This window comes from Guillardia theta, assembly GCF_000315625.1.
Source record: "Guillardia theta CCMP2712 unplaced genomic scaffold GUITHscaffold_6, whole genome shotgun sequence".
NCBI lineage: Eukaryota > Cryptophyceae > Pyrenomonadales > Geminigeraceae > Guillardia > Guillardia theta.
Window position 1 is genome coordinate 205350 of NW_005434668.1, and position 15569 is coordinate 220918.

At 52.4% G+C, this 15569-nt stretch overlaps 5 protein-coding genes across 5 annotated transcripts; 3 read left to right on the plus strand and 2 right to left on the minus strand.

Annotated features, from left to right (window-relative positions):
- Positions 1-165: 165 nt before the first annotated feature.
- GUITHDRAFT_100916 (hypothetical protein) lies at positions 166-1524 on the plus strand (the record flags this gene model as incomplete). Its single annotated transcript, XM_005840129.1, has 7 exons — positions 166-240; positions 293-331; positions 375-482; positions 672-811; positions 860-1156; positions 1367-1392; positions 1454-1524. The coding sequence occupies 7 exons, from the start codon at positions 166-168 to the stop codon at positions 1522-1524; spliced, it is 756 nt and encodes a 251-aa protein (XP_005840186.1).
- A 3616-nt stretch (positions 1525-5140) lies between these two features.
- Positions 5141-7963, minus strand: GUITHDRAFT_132964 (hypothetical protein; the record flags this gene model as incomplete). The annotated part of the gene is made up of 11 exons (XM_005840130.1): positions 5141-6607; positions 6662-6833; positions 6878-6990; positions 7021-7101; positions 7149-7218; positions 7266-7317; positions 7367-7415; positions 7473-7616; positions 7666-7761; positions 7810-7849; positions 7899-7963. The coding sequence occupies 11 exons, from the start codon at positions 7961-7963 to the stop codon at positions 5141-5143; spliced, it is 2349 nt and encodes a 782-aa protein (XP_005840187.1).
- Positions 7964-8857: 894 nt separating this feature from the next.
- GUITHDRAFT_91972 (hypothetical protein) lies at positions 8858-11713 on the minus strand. The gene is made up of 4 exons (XM_005840131.1): positions 11674-11713; positions 11269-11373; positions 10723-11216; positions 8858-10668 (listed from the first exon to the last, which is right to left on the minus strand). The coding sequence occupies exons 1-4, from the start codon at positions 11698-11700 to the stop codon at positions 9138-9140; spliced, it is 2157 nt and encodes a 718-aa protein (XP_005840188.1). The 5' UTR covers positions 11701-11713; the 3' UTR covers positions 8858-9137.
- Positions 11714-13621: 1908 nt separating this feature from the next.
- On the plus strand, positions 13622-14902 carry GUITHDRAFT_156990 (hypothetical protein; the record flags this gene model as incomplete). The annotated part of the gene is made up of 1 exon (XM_005840132.1): positions 13622-14902. The coding sequence occupies one exon, from the start codon at positions 13622-13624 to the stop codon at positions 14900-14902; it is 1281 nt and encodes a 426-aa protein (XP_005840189.1).
- Positions 14903-15012: 110 nt separating this feature from the next.
- GUITHDRAFT_150345 (hypothetical protein) lies at positions 15013-15484 on the plus strand. The gene has a single exon (XM_005840133.1). The coding sequence runs from the start codon at positions 15045-15047 to the stop codon at positions 15453-15455; it is 411 nt and encodes a 136-aa protein (XP_005840190.1). The 5' UTR covers positions 15013-15044; the 3' UTR covers positions 15456-15484.
- Positions 15485-15569: the final 85 nt, after the last annotated feature.

Below are 15569 nucleotides of genomic sequence, written 5' to 3' on the forward strand. Positions count from 1 at the left end.
CTCCTCTCCTCTCCTCTCCTCCCGTCCCCTGCTTCCTTGTTCGCCACCTCTCAATCCCTCCATTCCCTACCGCCCTCCTCCCCCCTCCATCCCTACCCCCGCCAAAAACAAAAAATGCAAACTCTGGTTTGACCGCTCTTACCCTCCTGCTGCGCGCGGAAGAGCATGGCGGTGCTGAACGAGGAGCTGGTGCTGTCCAAGACCAAGTGCAAGGACCTCGAGCATGTTCGCAACCTCAACGTGACCCTGCCATCGCGCGCCTCCGGCATGCAGCGCAGCTGACGATACGCAGGTGTTCGGGTCCGATGTGGAGGACGTGAGCATACTACAGGTGCGAGTGCGTGTGCTGCTTGACGAGGCTGAGGGAGCAAAAGAAAATGCCAAGTGTGGAGGTCTTGTCGCTGTCTGCCAACAAGATCAAGGAGCTGCGATGGTTCGCATGCTGCCCGAGGCTACAAGAACTGTATCTGAGACGCAACGAGGTAGTAAGAGGAGGCGGAGGGGAAGGAGGAAGCCAACGAGGACGAGGACGAGTACGAGGACGAGGACGAGGACGAGGACGAGGACGAGGACAATAAGTGGAAGTGGAGGTAGGGAAGGAAGAGGGTAGAGAAAGAGAAGGAGGGATGGCGAGAGGGGGAGTGTTTTGCTCTGACATATGGGACGTCAAGATTGCGAACATTGAGGAGATTCAGCATCTGCGAGGGCTCAAGTACCTCCAGTGCCTCATGCTCTCTGACAATCCCTGCGTCGGCTCAGCGCCGGACAAGTACAGGAAGACGGTCATTGCGATGATTCCTCGGCTGTACAAGTGAGAACACGCGACTTGAGATCAGACGAGGCTGATTCGGCAGAACAGGTTGGACGGGGTCGAGATCACTAACGAGGAGCGGGAAGAGGCAGAATCTGCCTTTGCAGCATCTCCCATGATCCCTGCCTTGAACCTGCAGCAGATGGGCAAGCTCGTCAAGCCTCCCATCTACCCTTCTCAACAGGTCTCGCCCAAGAGAATGGAGGCAGCAGGGAACGAGAGGAAGGAGGGGTCTGGGAACACAGAGCGATCGCCTCGTCCTGCTTCGCCATTCCAAGATTCTCCTCGGCGCATTCCTGCCATGACGGGAGAGACCAGCAAGAATGTTCTTTCCGCCGTTCAGCTGTGAGCTAATTCTTCGTTTGTGATGCCTGTCATTTCCATGGTTCCCCATTCAGTTCCCCCTGCCTCCCCTGCAACCCTCCTCTTTGCCTCCGTCCCCTTGATCTCTCCTTTTTCCCTCAACATCCTTTCTTTTCCCCACCCTCTCTTGATCGCTCCTCTTGCACATTCATCTCATCGAACTTTGGACATACTTTGATTGATACCGTACAGGCTTATAAGAGAGCTCAATCTCGATGGTGAGGAGAAACATTTGCATCAGGTTGTAGAGGCGGGGTTGAGGTTGACAACTTGCGACAGGGTTGATGATGTTGAAAACCGATATCGACTCCAGGATTCGACTGGCGTTTCAAGCCAATGCTGGGTTGTGAAAAATATTGCAACAGACAGGTTGTTCCTATATGATTCTGGTGTTCTGTTCAACTAAACGAGTTGAGATCTTTATGAATTGAAGTGTGATATTATCAACAACAAAAGAATAATAAAATACAACATACATTACAGAAAAGAACCATCGAGCATGTTATGATTCGTCCTCAGGAATATCCTCTGGAACATCCGAACATGCTTGCTTCAGAAGAGTCGGAGAGCTGTAAGACCTGTTTCTAGTCCCAGCATCTAAAAACCAGTCAGACTATTTCAAAAGAGCAAAGATTTGAGATTGATGAACAAATAGCTTCAGAACTTGTGAATCAGCAACATAAGTTCTCAGAAGACCCCACAAATTTGCAATCATGAGCTATCCTGCGCTTTTGGCGCCCTAGGGAACATCCCAACATGAAAAGAAGCAACAATGTAGCACCTGCATCATTTTCATGGAAATCTTGTAATGGTTGAGACCAATGGAGTGCTTCATCAGTACCTGCAGCCGAAAGTCATTGGAAGGGAACAAAGCAACTCGAGAGAGGAGGTTGGAAACAGGTTTGCCCTCATGGAATTGTAGTCTAATTTGATGATGATCACAGGAAGTCACAACATTTTCATAATCTTCGGGCGTGCAGGAGTACAAGACTAGACACACAAGAGGGACACATGCTCACCCGTCAGGCATCAGCTTCCCGCCATCGGCAGCCCTCGTTCTGGCGATGCACGTGCTGCCGCTTGATGAGCAAATAACAAATATTTCAATAAGCTAGTAATAAGTAATATTTCAATGAGCTGTATGAGGGGCCGTGGGTGCTGTATGAGTCATGAGCCGCCGTTGTAGTAATAACTAAAAGATCTAGTTATTATTACTACATCGGCGGCTCATGACATGACGTTGTAGTCTAGCGGGCTAGTCGAGTTTTAAAAACATATCCTGACGCCAACCGACGTGTTAAAGCGGCGTCTGACGCCTATAATACAATAAAAATTAAGACTAAGGGAGCTATTCCATAGCGTGCGACATGAGAGCTATTCCCCATGGCGACACCCAACCGTTGCGACATGAGTCCTATCCTGCTAAATCGCATCCATTGACTCTCCGCTTCTACGGATTCATATCATCCACCCTCTCCGGAGTCTCCTCACCTCGGCTCTTCTCTCCTGCCCATCCCCTCGCCACGGTGTACTCGTCAAGCTCCCCATGTCCTCCTCGCCTCCCCCTGCCCTTCTCCCTCTCACCTTCTTCAACCCTCCCCCTCCCCCTCCCACTCCCCCTCCTCCTCCCCCGCTTCTCTCCGTCACCGTATATGCTCGGGTCCTTAAAGACCCCTCCTTCGGCTCCCCTCGTGCCGTCCAGCTCACCCTCCCTCACCTCGCCCCCCTCTTCTCCATGCGCCAGCACGACGCCGCTCGCCACCTCGTACGTCCTCCCCTTCTTCCCTCTACCTTCTTGCCCTCTATCTTCCCCTCGCTCCTCCCCCCCTCGCTCCTCCCATCCTCCTAGCCCACCGCTTTCCCTGACGCCCCGTGTCTTTATGCAGGGCCTGTCCCTCACCAGCCTCAAGTCTGCCTGCCGTCGCCTCGGCCTCGCCCGCTGGCCCTACGACAGGAGCAGAGCAGCACGCATGGCCGGCGGCTCCCCGCCGTCTCCCTCCCCGCCCCAGCGCTCTCCCTCTGCGTCTATCTCGGGGTCCGAGACGCGAGCAGACTCGGAGGAGGAGATGGCCGGGTCCGAGCTCGGGCAAGAGGAGCAGCAGCCGCCGCTCGAGGAGGTCCGGCCGAGCCCAGGGGAGGAGGGGGCTTTCTGCGGGGAGGACGGGATAGGGGCAGAGGGGGGATGGGTGTCAAGGTTTGTGAGGAGCAGCGAGGAGGAGATGCTCGAGGACTGGTGAGGCAAGGGGCAGGAGGCGGGCTGGGGGCACAGATGCAGATCAGAACGATGGGGCATGCGACAGCGATAGATGCTCCAGACGCTGCTGCAGAGCTTGAGCAGTGTAGGTTACCTCGAGTGAGCTGATGAGATCGTGATGACGGTGTGCTTCTTGTGCAAGACGCTGCTGCAGAGCTTGAGCAGTGTAGGTTACCTCGAGTGAGCTGATGAGATCGTGATGACGGTGTGCTTCTTGTGCAAGATATGTAGAGAATGTACAACAACTCTTTTAAGAACAGAATAAACCTTCACAAACCTAAGCTACCTTGTACCTGGACAGCATCGCTGAATACCTTGTGCCGCCTGAGCCACATGGACTAGCTATTGTATACGAATCGCACGGCTGCCTTTAGTGCTTGCTGTCTCTTTTCTTCGCTATCCATGCACAATCCGACTGTCTTTCTGTCACTGTCTTGGGTGTCCAGGTGTGAGTCTTCCTACACACAAGTTCATGTATGGGGAGAGTTCAAGTTACTTGATTCACACTACAAGGATACATCAGGAGACGGGTCTGAGCTGTGGGAGGATGGGAGACTGTGACGAGTGGCTCTTCTATCATGGACTTGTCTTGTCCCATTCAATTGGTTCAATCAATTGGATAGCTGTAGTTAACCCCTTGTAAATCTCACACTCTCACACCAGGGAAAGACAATATCGGGTGGGACAGCAGTGAAGTGTTCTCATGGTTGAGAGCATCTTCACGTCTCTGACTCCTCAAGCTTGTCGAGGCAACAAACTAAAAGAGCTCGTCCATGTTGCCCTCCTCCATGCCTGAGTGCTTCATATCTTGCCCATTTCTTCCCGCCATGGGGTCACTTTCGTGGGAAATGGGGGGTGGGGGGTAGCTTGAAGCTTTTTGATTCCCTCTAAAACACTTGTAAAGAGATACGAGTGTCACGTGACACCCTCGACTGTTCCCTGCGAAGACATCGCGCCATGCAAGCTTCGATCGTTTCCTCTCCTGCCTCCAACTCCATCAGCACCGACCCTCTCCCTCTCCCACAATCTGCTCCTCCTCCCCCTCCTCCTCCCCTGCTTCTCTCCGTCACCGTATATGCTCGGGTCCTTAAAGACCCCTCCTTCGGCTCCCCTCGTGCCGTCCAGCTCACCCTCCCTGACCTCGCCCCCCTCTTCTCCATGCGCCAGCACGACGCCGCTCGCCACCTCGTACGTCCTCCCCTTCTTCCCTCTACCTTCTTGCCCTCTATCTTCCCCTCGCTCCTCCCCCCTCGCTCCTCCCATCCTCCTAGCCTGCTCTCCCTGACGCCCCGTGTCTTTATGCAGGGCCTGTCCCTCACCAGCCTCAAGTCTGCCTGCCGTCGCCTCGGCCTCGCCCGCTGGCCCTACGACAGGAGTAGAGCAGCACGCATGGCCGGCGGCTCCCCGCCGTCTCCTTCCCCGCCCCAGCGCTCTCCCTCGCGAGCAGACTCGGAGGAGGAGATGGCCGGGGCCGAGCTCGGGCAAGACGAACAGCAGCCGCCGCTCGAGGAGGTCCGGCCGAGCTCAGGGGAGGAGGGGGCTTTCTGCGGGGAGGACGGGATAGGGGCAGAGGGGGGATGGGTGTCAAGGTTTGTGAGGAGCAGCGAGGAGGAGATGCTAGAGGACTGGTGAGGCAGGGAGGAGGATGGGCCGTTAAACAATCACTGGATGTACTATAAGAGATAAACAACACACTAGCCTTACAAGGAGCACTAGAGAGTAGCCTCAACGATGGTGTCAGCCCCCACCCCCTCCTCTTCGTCTCTGGGGTTCGTCATACGTTGGTGGACGTCTTCCACGTACCTCCTCATCAGCGCCTGGCAGGCCTCCGGTCTCGATGCCCTCGGGTTGTAGCTCTGCTCCACGCACGCAACGCCATTGACAGCGCGACATCGCAGCCACTCGCGGATGATGGACGCTTCGCTCCCCCGCTCCACGTCATACAGGTACTGCACCGGTAGCCGCTGCCCGTTGTGCATCGTGATGGGGAGGAGGATGGTCGTGGGAGTAAGAGGGTCCTTCTCCTCTCCGACCAGCCCCAGGTAGTGTCCGCGGACGTAGGCAAGAGCAAGGGGGTCCGTACAGCACTCGCTCTTATCCAGCAGGAAGGGGATGTAGATCCCCTGGTGACCTGCGTGTCCCAAGATCTCGTTGCGGTGGTTGCGAATGTTCTGGATTCCGTACACGATGATCGGCCTCCGGAGCAGGTGGGCCAGAGCCCACACGTGCGTCTGTTCCAACGACATCTTGGGGGAGCCAGCTATCCGTACGAGCTCGGACCACTCCTTCTTCCACTGCCAGTCCTCCGCGTGGTAACCCAACAGCGCCGCCTCCCTCGCTCTGAACTCTCTCCATCGGGAGTAGAGGTCGAACGTTTTCATCACACGCACGAGGGATGCTCGCCACGCCATGTTCCTGTCTTCGATCCCAGCCAGCACAAGAGAAGCGCTGTGCAGGAGGCAGTCTCCCATCCCTCCGTTGTAGAGAGGATGCAGCTTGTGCTGTGGCAGCAGCGCAGGGCACCAGTTGATAACCGGCTCGTTCTCGTCCTCAAGAGTCTCGCGCGCCTCGCAGTCAATGATCTCGTTGAGGGCACGAGTCCTGACGTCGTGAGGCAGAGTCTGAAGTTCGCGGGGAATGGCGAAGTTGAGCTGGAAGAAAGGCATGTCCTTGGTCAAACCCGAGCCCACCGAGAGCTCAAGGTTGGCGTTGATTTCCTTAGAGATGGCTGAAGCCTCCATGACGAACTGATGACATGGCAGCCTCTTGCGAGCACAATCAGGGACAACATCTGAACATAGCAGTTTGATGATGTCACTCCTCTGATACTTCAGCGCTATGTCAACAAGCGTTTCACGCGCACGCACTGAGCCCGAGCAGGCGACGATGTTTCCTTCCTCGTTCACAAGCGTCGCTTCCTCCGCCTTGAGGCGCCTCCCAAGTTCTCCTCCATTCTTGACGTAGGCTATGATCTTGTCCTTCTCGCCCAAGACTGCCCCAGTGCACGCATCCAGCCAAAGACTGTCGAGGTCAGCACGAGGCTGCGACCTCAACTGATCTGAGTAGTTGGAGTCTCGGCTACAGATCTTCTTCTGAGGGACGAAGGTTTCTCCAAGGACGCATGCGAGCGCTTGGCTGCTATCTCGACGAAGCGCAATATCCACTAAAGTCTCTCCCACCTGCGGCGAAGAGGTCACGAGATGAAGCGATCGACGAAAGATCGTGACTCTCACTCTCAAACAGCCGCTCATCTGCAGGTACTCGATGTCCTGATTGGTTAAGGATCGGCTCCTCTCACCCCCAGCTTCTAGGTAGGCAGTGATCGGGTTGGTTGTGTTGTCGTAGGCGGCCAGACAAGCTTGAAGCCAAAGTCTTCTCAGCTGGTGATTGCCAACCGCATCACTCCTGCCTCAACATCAGCTCTTGCATATCTCTCACTCAAATCTGACCTGTTGTCACGATAGTTGTAATCTGCTGCTATGTAAGGAATACCTGCTTGCTCACACTCTTCCTGCGTCTGCCGCAGGTCCCTCCCTTCACCCTTGTGATCGTTTTGTGTCTTCTGCGAGCCAAACAGCGACTGTTCCCCCACCTCCTCCTGCGCCCGTGAATTCACATCTGAATCCTTCTTGTCTGACCCCTCCGATACGTTGGCGAGGACGAGAGAAAGAACCTTTCAAAGACCGGTCATGAACTTTTGGGTAACGTCCGAACCCTCACCGCCTCATTGTCCCACTTCAAAGCCAAGTTTGCTAGGGTCTCTCCCTCGTTGAAACAATTCGGAAAGTTCCTGCATGAGTTCGAGTCAAAGAGGACCCACCATAAAGCAAGCTCTACCTATTCAACTCCTTCGCTTCACTTGCAAGCAGTCTCCTGCTGACCGAGCCTCCTGATTCCAACATCATGAACCGCCAGTACTCATGTTGCACACGATCAACCTCCTCTGACATATTTCTGGATGGGCATGAGATCGCTATTCATGCACGCCTGACATGATGCGTTACGAATACAGCCTTGTACACTGTCACTCAGAGCTCTACACACCAGGCAAGCTTCAAGCCAGAGTTGTCGCACGTCTTCCTTCCCCTGGGCATGTCTCAGACCTCGAGGAACACGTGGCATCTGGAGTACGGTGACAGTGGGCTGTGGCTGAATGGCGTCCTTGGGAAGGAGAAGTAGCAAGACGTCCTGCGGTAAGAATGAAACTCCATTTCCACCGGATGGAACTGAATCAAACCTGACTATCCTGTTGGAGGGCGATGTTGACAAGATCCAGTCCTGGGGAGAAGAACTCCACGTCGTATTTGGCATTTAAGGTTGCTACTTCAGAATCCTTGCAACAGTATCAGGCAACAACAAACAAAGGCAGCGAAGTTGCTACCCTCATTCTCCGCATCGCGTTGCCGCCAGCAGCCAAATATCTGATTCGGCTGTCAGTTCTCTTGCAGCGAACATACTCAAACAATCTACCTCTCGACAGGATGCGTCTCATTCCTCCATGCAGCCACGCAGGCATCAAGCCAGAAGTCCTCCATGCTGCAAGGGGCAGATGAGTGGGGTATGAGGTTAAAACTTCACGAATTTGTGTAGAGCGAGCTTGAACCTGCTCATGTTGAGAGAGGAGAGTTTAACGTTGCCACTTCACTTTAATGTCTGCATCTGGATGCAAGGTGTCAATGATGAACCAGCCATGCTAGGGTGAACTCACACACAGCAAGGAGGAAATAAACCGTGTAGAGGCAGGACAGGATGATTGCTGTGTCAACAATCAAAAAATGGTGAAGAAGGCCTCGCCGATCTGTAACAACTGAGAGCAATTAGAAACCAACAGAGATGTTGCTCAAAGTAGTAATCACTGGGACTGTCTTGAATTCCAGACTTACGAAGCTGCTTTCAACCTGATTTTGCTTTTGTCCTCCCTGTCTACTTGACAACTCTCCCTTACTCCCTCGCATTCCTAAGCTCTCTATCTCTCCATCTCTCCTCCTCCCCCCATCCCTCTCCTATCTCTCTCCTCCTGCATCCTCCTCTCTTTTCTGAACCTCCACCGCCGTCAACACACCATCCCATTGCCCCTTCGGCCTCTCTCAGCTGCTGAATCAACCATTGAGCCGAAACAAGACTTTTTAGATAATAACTCATTAGTACTATCGTGGTGTTATAAAGTTTTACAAAAAAAACAGATAGGTACTCTGCTGAGTGTATCATACAGTTGTAAATCAATATAATTAAATTAAAAAGACGGACTTATTGCTTGACCATAACATAATGCTTCTATTTCGATAATAAGTAAAATACTTATGTACTAACTAAATGATAAAATGATTTAAAAAACATGAGGCGGACTCTGTGCAAGTCTGTCCTGGCTCCAGTCGCTGCAGGATGTCTTCACAGGCGATCCGATTCGAAATGTAGACAGAAGGAGCAAGAGTTGTTCCATTGATTTATTCATGAACGAAATCTACACGAACTGTCCTACACATAACATCTCAAGATCTGAAATCCCCTAGCATAATACGCTTGGCAAGAAAATCTCAACATCCATAGAGATCAAACCATTAACCAAAAAGAATCTGAAGATATGATTTTCGATCTTTAGCAGCTTGATATCAGCTTGTTCACCCCAGCAAAGCAGCATGCCACCGTGCTCGCCAACCCCCCAATGAGCAAATTGAATGAGTTGACTGGCAATTTTCAGTTCCGGCAGATTTATCCGCCCTTAGCAAGAACCTTAATCTTGTCAACACATTCTTGGAACTTGGTCTCCATGGTCTGCAGATCTCGGACCAAGACCTTGAGGCGCTCAGGCTCAGTGCGCATCTGCTGGACACGGGCAGCCATGTGCTGCACGTTGTTGTTCCTGCGGCGCTGCTGGAGTGTTCGGCGGATCAGCTCGACAGCAGAGCTCATGTCTTGTGCCGCAGCATCCTCCTTGGCAATCTTGGAGGTTGGCTCATCTCCCTTGCCACTCTTGAGACCGAACTGGCGGCGTCCGAGACGCTTGTACACACCATTCATGCGAATGAGCTCGTCGTGGGTGCCACGCTCGACAATGCGGCCATTCTGAAGAACGACGATCTGATCGGAATCGACGATGGTAGACAAGCGATGTGCAATCACGATGGATGTACGGCCAACCATAAGTCTGTCCAAAGCCTCCTGCACAAGCTTCTCGTTCTCAGAATCGAGAGCAGAGGTGGCCTCATCGAGAAGAAGAATCTTGGGATCCTTGAGAACAGCCCTTGCAATGGCAATTCTCTGCCTCTGGCCTCCTGAAAGCATAACACCACGCTCTCCCACCTGAGACTTGTACGCATCAGGAATACGCATGATGAAGTCATGCGCATTCGCCATCTTGGCAGCCCTCTGTACGTTCGCCATGGTTGCTCCCTCACTTCCATACATGATGTTCTCCTCAATGGACATAGCAAACAGAACCGGTTCCTGAGAAACGAGACCAATCTGCATTCTCAGCCACTGGGGATCGTATGTGCGGATGTCAACTCCATCCACAAGCACGCGACCCTTCTCAACATCATAGAAGCGCGAAACAAGGGAGATGACAGTCGATTTTCCTGATCCTGAAGGTCCGACAATAGCCATGGTCTTGCCAGGAACGACATCGCAGCTGACTCCATCAAGAACCTCCGCATCAGGACGGGAGGGATAATGGAAATGGACGTTGTCAAAGGTCACACGACCCTCAATGCCATGGGGAGGGATGATACCACCATCGTAATTCACACGTGGAACACGGTCGAGCAGCTCAAACACACGCACTGAAGCACCAATAGCTTCCATGAACTGTGGGAAAATCGACAAAAGAGACTGGAAAGCGAACACAGTCTGAAGAGCGAAGAGCATGTAAGAGATCAAATCGCCAGTAGTGATCACACCAGCGAAAATCATCTGACCACCATACCAAAGAGCAAGCAAGATGCATGCATCAGAAGCCATCGAAGAGATTGCTCCCAAACCACCAGAGATCCATGCACGCTTCTTGGCAACGAAGTAAGACACATTGATCTTGTCAGAGTAGTTCTGAATCTCCGCCTCCTCAGTAACGAACGACCTCACAGTACGGATGTTGTCAAGCACTTCAGCAGCCTTGGAACCAGCACCGGCAAGAGCCGAAAGCTCCTGCTCAGTGAGAACTTTCATGCAAGTTCCCTGAAGGAACATCACAATCAAGATCACTGGGGTGACCGACAGAATAACCAAAGTCAACTGCCAAGAATACCTGATGAAGAGAGTTAGATCCAATCTATGTCGATACAATGCAGATGCTCCTCACCAGAAGCAGATGACGAATCCAATAATAACTTGGACGGAGGGAATGAACCAGCCAACCAAGTTCGAAGTAACAACAGACTGGATAACTTCCGTATCGGTCGAAAGACGATTGAGGAGCTCTCCAATGCGGACAGTGTCGAAGAAAGCCACATCCTGGCGAAGCATGTTTCTCAAAACCAAAGACCTCAGGCGGCAAGAGCAACGGGAAGCTGCAATCGTGTACAGGACCCCCGAAAAGAGAGCCAACAATGCATCGGCAATGTAGATGGCCAAGAGCACGAAAGTGATCCAGTTAAGCTGGTCTTGACGCATCGACAAGTCGGAGAAACGAACGATGTCAACAAGCCACCCGACGAAGAAGTTCTGAGACATGTTAAGGAAGGCACAAATTGCCGAAAGGAAGGTGGCGGAAATGACCAAAGGGAGCTCAGGTTTGCCGAAGCGCAGCAACCTAAGAGGTGTAATCTGCTTAGGTTGCTCATCTTCCTGCTCTTGCTGCAAAGCATCACGTCAAGACTCAAGTCATAAATTGGAGAATTCGCACTACCTGAGAGAGCTCAACATCGGTCTCTCCTTCATCCTGGGAGTATTCCTTCTTCTCATCACGAGACCAGTCGGACTCAGATTCACTCTGGCCGACCTTCTCGTAACGCTGGAATCGAAGTCAGACATCTTATTGTTCCAGGATAGCACAAGAAAAATGCATTTCGGCATCAAAATTCCATACATTGTCTGGATTAAACAGGAGGAAGCAACATTTACATCAACTCGTCGCTTTTAGAGACAAAGGATCAAAGGACAAAAAATGCCACGAGACCGAACACTTTCCTCGTGCACAATTTTCGTTTCCAACATCAACAAGTGCAAAAGTTGTGAGGATGGGGAACCATATCCAATGGTATGAGAAAACTTCTCGTTCTATGCATTGTCTCTCCCCATCGGCGCATCTCACCTTCCCTGTCTTCGCTTCGGTCGGCATCGCTGACGCAGCGCGGGGACTAGCAGCGTCACCTATTCCACCCACCCTTACCTCCTCACCACCGTTACCCCTACCCCTACCCCTACCCCATCATGGAGGATATTTGCCCCTGATTGTCGGGCACCTACCCCTTACATCCACCCTATTGGTACCCCATCTCCCCATCCACCTTGTATTTTCAACCCCCCTTACCCCTCCTTGCCTCTCTAAGTACCCGTGTGAATTCCATCAATCACCCCCAACCATAGCATCAGATGGTGTACCCCTAATATCAAACAGTTTGTACCCACCCGGTCATCAACCACCCCTTTCTATACACGCTGCAAATACCACCCCATGAAATTCCTCTCACTCGTCCTTCCTTCACCCCTACTTTGAGAGGGGACCCACTGGAACCAGAATGACCCTTCGGAGACAGGTACCCTACGTGGGCCATGTCCCGATGGAAAATTAGAAAAGTACCGGTACTCGTGTCTGGCTGGGGGGCATCGAAGTATTTTGCCATCAATATCACCCTACCCAAAGACTCCGTCTTCCAACTAGGAGTACCCTGACCCCAAAGGGGACCCGATTGTAACCAGCATTTCAGTCGCTGCTATCCAGGTCCTAGCGGCTATGAGGTTCTTTTTTTATTATTTCTGGAGCAAGTTAGTGCTGTATTAACACCGGTACTTTATAGGTATTTTGGTGGGAAAATAGGGGTAGAACAGATGTGGAGTGGTGAAGAAACAAAAACTGAGAGCATATTGGATTATTCTTTTCGGCGGAAATAGAATGTGGCAGGGACAGCCCTGCATTACCGAGCAGGGTATTTTTGAAATTATTTTCATAATATTACCTACTAATATTCAAATTTCAATTTCTCATCAAGACACAGTTACAGAATTTGGTCGAATTCATGGAAATATCTTTCGACATCTCAGTTCTCCCATGGAGAACTTTCAATCAATATGGCTAAATCGTGCGATCAAAGTTCAAACATTTTATAAAATATTTCAACAGAAATATCAAGATAAACTTTCATTCTGCCAGGCCCGCCCTGGTGGCCTCCTGATGATTGTCCACGTAATGATTTTTAACTTAACTTTGAGTAAACTCTGTGGGGCAGAAGTGACACGGAGTCCGACTGAGTCAACCGGGCCGTGCGGTACACGCCGGAGTTGGGCCGCGCCGCGGCGCGGTGCCACCGGCGGCCCGGTGCGGACGGTGACGCCAGGCTTCGCAACCGCCGTCAGTGAGTCCGGGCCGGGCCACCCGCCGGCCCGGCGGCGGGTCCGAGTCCGAGTCACTGAGGTGATCATCATGACGGCCACCGGCGTGATCCAGAGTCACCGAGTCAGCAACGGAGGGGGGGGGGGGCCGCCGGGGCCCGGGGGGGCGGCCCGGGGCCGCGAGACGGTACGGTGGCCGTCACACTGGCAGGCCCTCTCTGATCTTTTTAACTCGAAGTCACGATTAATAAGTTATCCCGGAACCGGGACTGTGTGATAGGCGGGCCGGGCCGGGCTCCCGGAGTCCCAAGTCTGAGCCCGGCCCGTCACATTGCCGGCCACTGACCGTCACTGAGCCGCGAGTCGGCGCACCGGTCCGAGTCAGAGTGGAAGGCCGCTCTGAGGCCTCAGTCGATCATAACGTGCTGTAACCGACGCCTACCTGTCCATGCGGCGCACCTCCTTCTAGAAGGGGACGAGGAGGAGGGAGAGAGAGAAGGAGAGGAAGCAGAAGGAGAGCGAATCGAAGGACATACATTCTCTGAAGAGTATAACAAGCAGAGAAGACAGTAGGTGGAAGGATCACCGACGAGATCGAACGGGAGAGGTTCTCACAGGGGCAGGCATACACGCAGCCCAGAAATAAACAGCAGGCGAACGGATTAAGATCTTCGAGGAAACCAGACTCTTTCGTTCCATCTAGCTGAGAGATGTCAGATCTTGCATCACAGCTCGATGCAATTGAGAAGATTTCGACTCATGCACAGAAAATCGATGAGTACAAGAAGTTGGCTGAAAAACTATTTGCAAATCCGTGCATGGATTCCTTGCATTTCTTTTTGTCACGAATGGCTGAGGACCCACCGCCTTCGGGAGAGGCTGTTCCGACCATGATCTCCCGTCAGGTTCTCCAGGACTTTGTGAATTTCGTGTTTACGTGCAATACGTTGACTCCGGCGCAGAAGAAAGAGCTTGGGAATCTGTGTTTGGCAAAACTGAAAGCTAGATTATCTTCCTTTGAGGAACAATTCAGCATGGCCAGTGAACACATGGCCGATATTCTGCAGGGTGAGGAAGACTGGAAGGGTGCGGCAGACGTGCTCTCTCAGATCCCGCTCACATCGAGCCAGAGAAACATATCCGATGAGTATAAGGCAAAGATGTATGTTCGCATCGCCATGTTGTACCTGGAGGACGACAATGAGATTTCTGCGGAAGCCTTCGTCCACCGCTCTCACAACATCATCGGCAAACCGGATTTCACGAACTTGCAAGTCAAGTTCCAGCATCAGGCTTGCCGTGCCAGGATCTACGATGCGAAGCGCAAGTTTCTGGATGCGGCGAGGCATTACTACGAGCTGTCTCAGGTTGGAAAGGCCACGGTCCTTGCAGTGATGGGCGAGGAAGCAGCAAAACTTTCAAACATTGACGAGATGATAGAAACACAGAACTTAGATGCGCTGAACAAGGCTGCGATCTGTGTTGTCCTTGCTCCTGCTGGCCCTGATCGCTCTCGAACGCTGGCGATGCTGTACAAGGATGAGAGGACATCCAAGGTCAAGACCTTCAACATGCTGCAGAAGATCTACCTTGAACGCGTTGTCCGTGCGCCTGAGATCGAAGAGTTCCAGAAAGAGTTGAGACCGCACCAGATGGCTGAAACCTCAGACGGCTTCACAGTGCTGCAGAAGGCGATGATTGAGCATAACTTGTTTGCAGCTGCAAAGATGTACAAGAATATCACGTTCAAAGAACTTGGATTCTTCCTGCATGTTGACCCTGACAAGGCCGAGAAGATAGCTCGAGACATGATTCTGGAGGATCGCATTGGAGGCAACATCGACCAGATAGACGGAATGATATACTTCGAGCATGGTTCCGACGCGATCAAGAATTGGGATAGCGAGATCGCTGGAGCTTGCATGGCCGTCAACGAAATCACGCAGTACATTGCAGATCATCATCCTGATTTCGTCTTACCCGTTGAGTAGTGGTGCAACAGGGCACGTGACTTTCTCCGATCGTGCTTTCAGCATGCTTGCTTGTGCTGTGCATGATAAGTTTTAGAGCATGTCCGAGAATAAACGCAAGAAAAAGAATCAACGACCATCCTCTTTATTCACCACGCTCGCAATGTTTATTTACACAGATGATTCGCCGTGGTTCGAAGAAGCAGGAAGTAACCGAGGTCAGAAGTCTGAGGCTAGTTTGCCGTGCAACATTCTCCTGCCCACTGACGGAGCTCGTTCTAACTGGTTTCTCTTCACCTGGTCATCGTCCTCTACCTCGCTCGTGCTAGCGAATCGAGCCCGCGGGCTAGACTTCTTCCTTAGGGACTCGACCAGCTGTTCAGCTTTTTCTGTTTCTGCCTTGGGATCCACTGCCACTGAGGTTCTGCGATTGATGGGTGAGGTTGATCTCCGAGGGGACCGAAGGGGCGAGAGCCGTCGAGGACTTGATGCAGCGCGCAGAAATGACGAAGGAGAGGAAGGTTTCTCCGCTGCTTCCTCCTCCTCGTCCTCCTCGTCCTCCTCATTGGTCTGAACTTCCTTGAGTATCTGTGTCAAGCTGCGGGAGGATTGATGGAAGATGACCCAAGCCATCTCCGGGTACTTCTTCTCATTCATGACTCGCTCGCACAAGTCCCATTTGTAGAAA

Coding starts and splice junctions, on each gene's coding strand:
- GUITHDRAFT_91972 (XM_005840131.1), bottom strand. CDS start 11,700: ATGCCGACCGAAGCGAAGACAGGGAAG. Junction 11,374..11,673: donor CCGAAGCGAAGACAGGGAAG/GTGAGATGCGCC, acceptor CTTCGATTCCAG/CGTTACGAGAAGGTCGGCCA. Junction 10,669..10,722: donor GGATTCGTCATCTGCTTCTG/GTGAGGAGCATC, acceptor TCTCTTCATCAG/GTATTCTTGGCAGTTGACTT.
- GUITHDRAFT_150345 (XM_005840133.1), top strand. CDS start 15,045: ATGTTTATTTACACAGATGATTCGCCGTGGTTCGAAGAAGCAGGAAGT.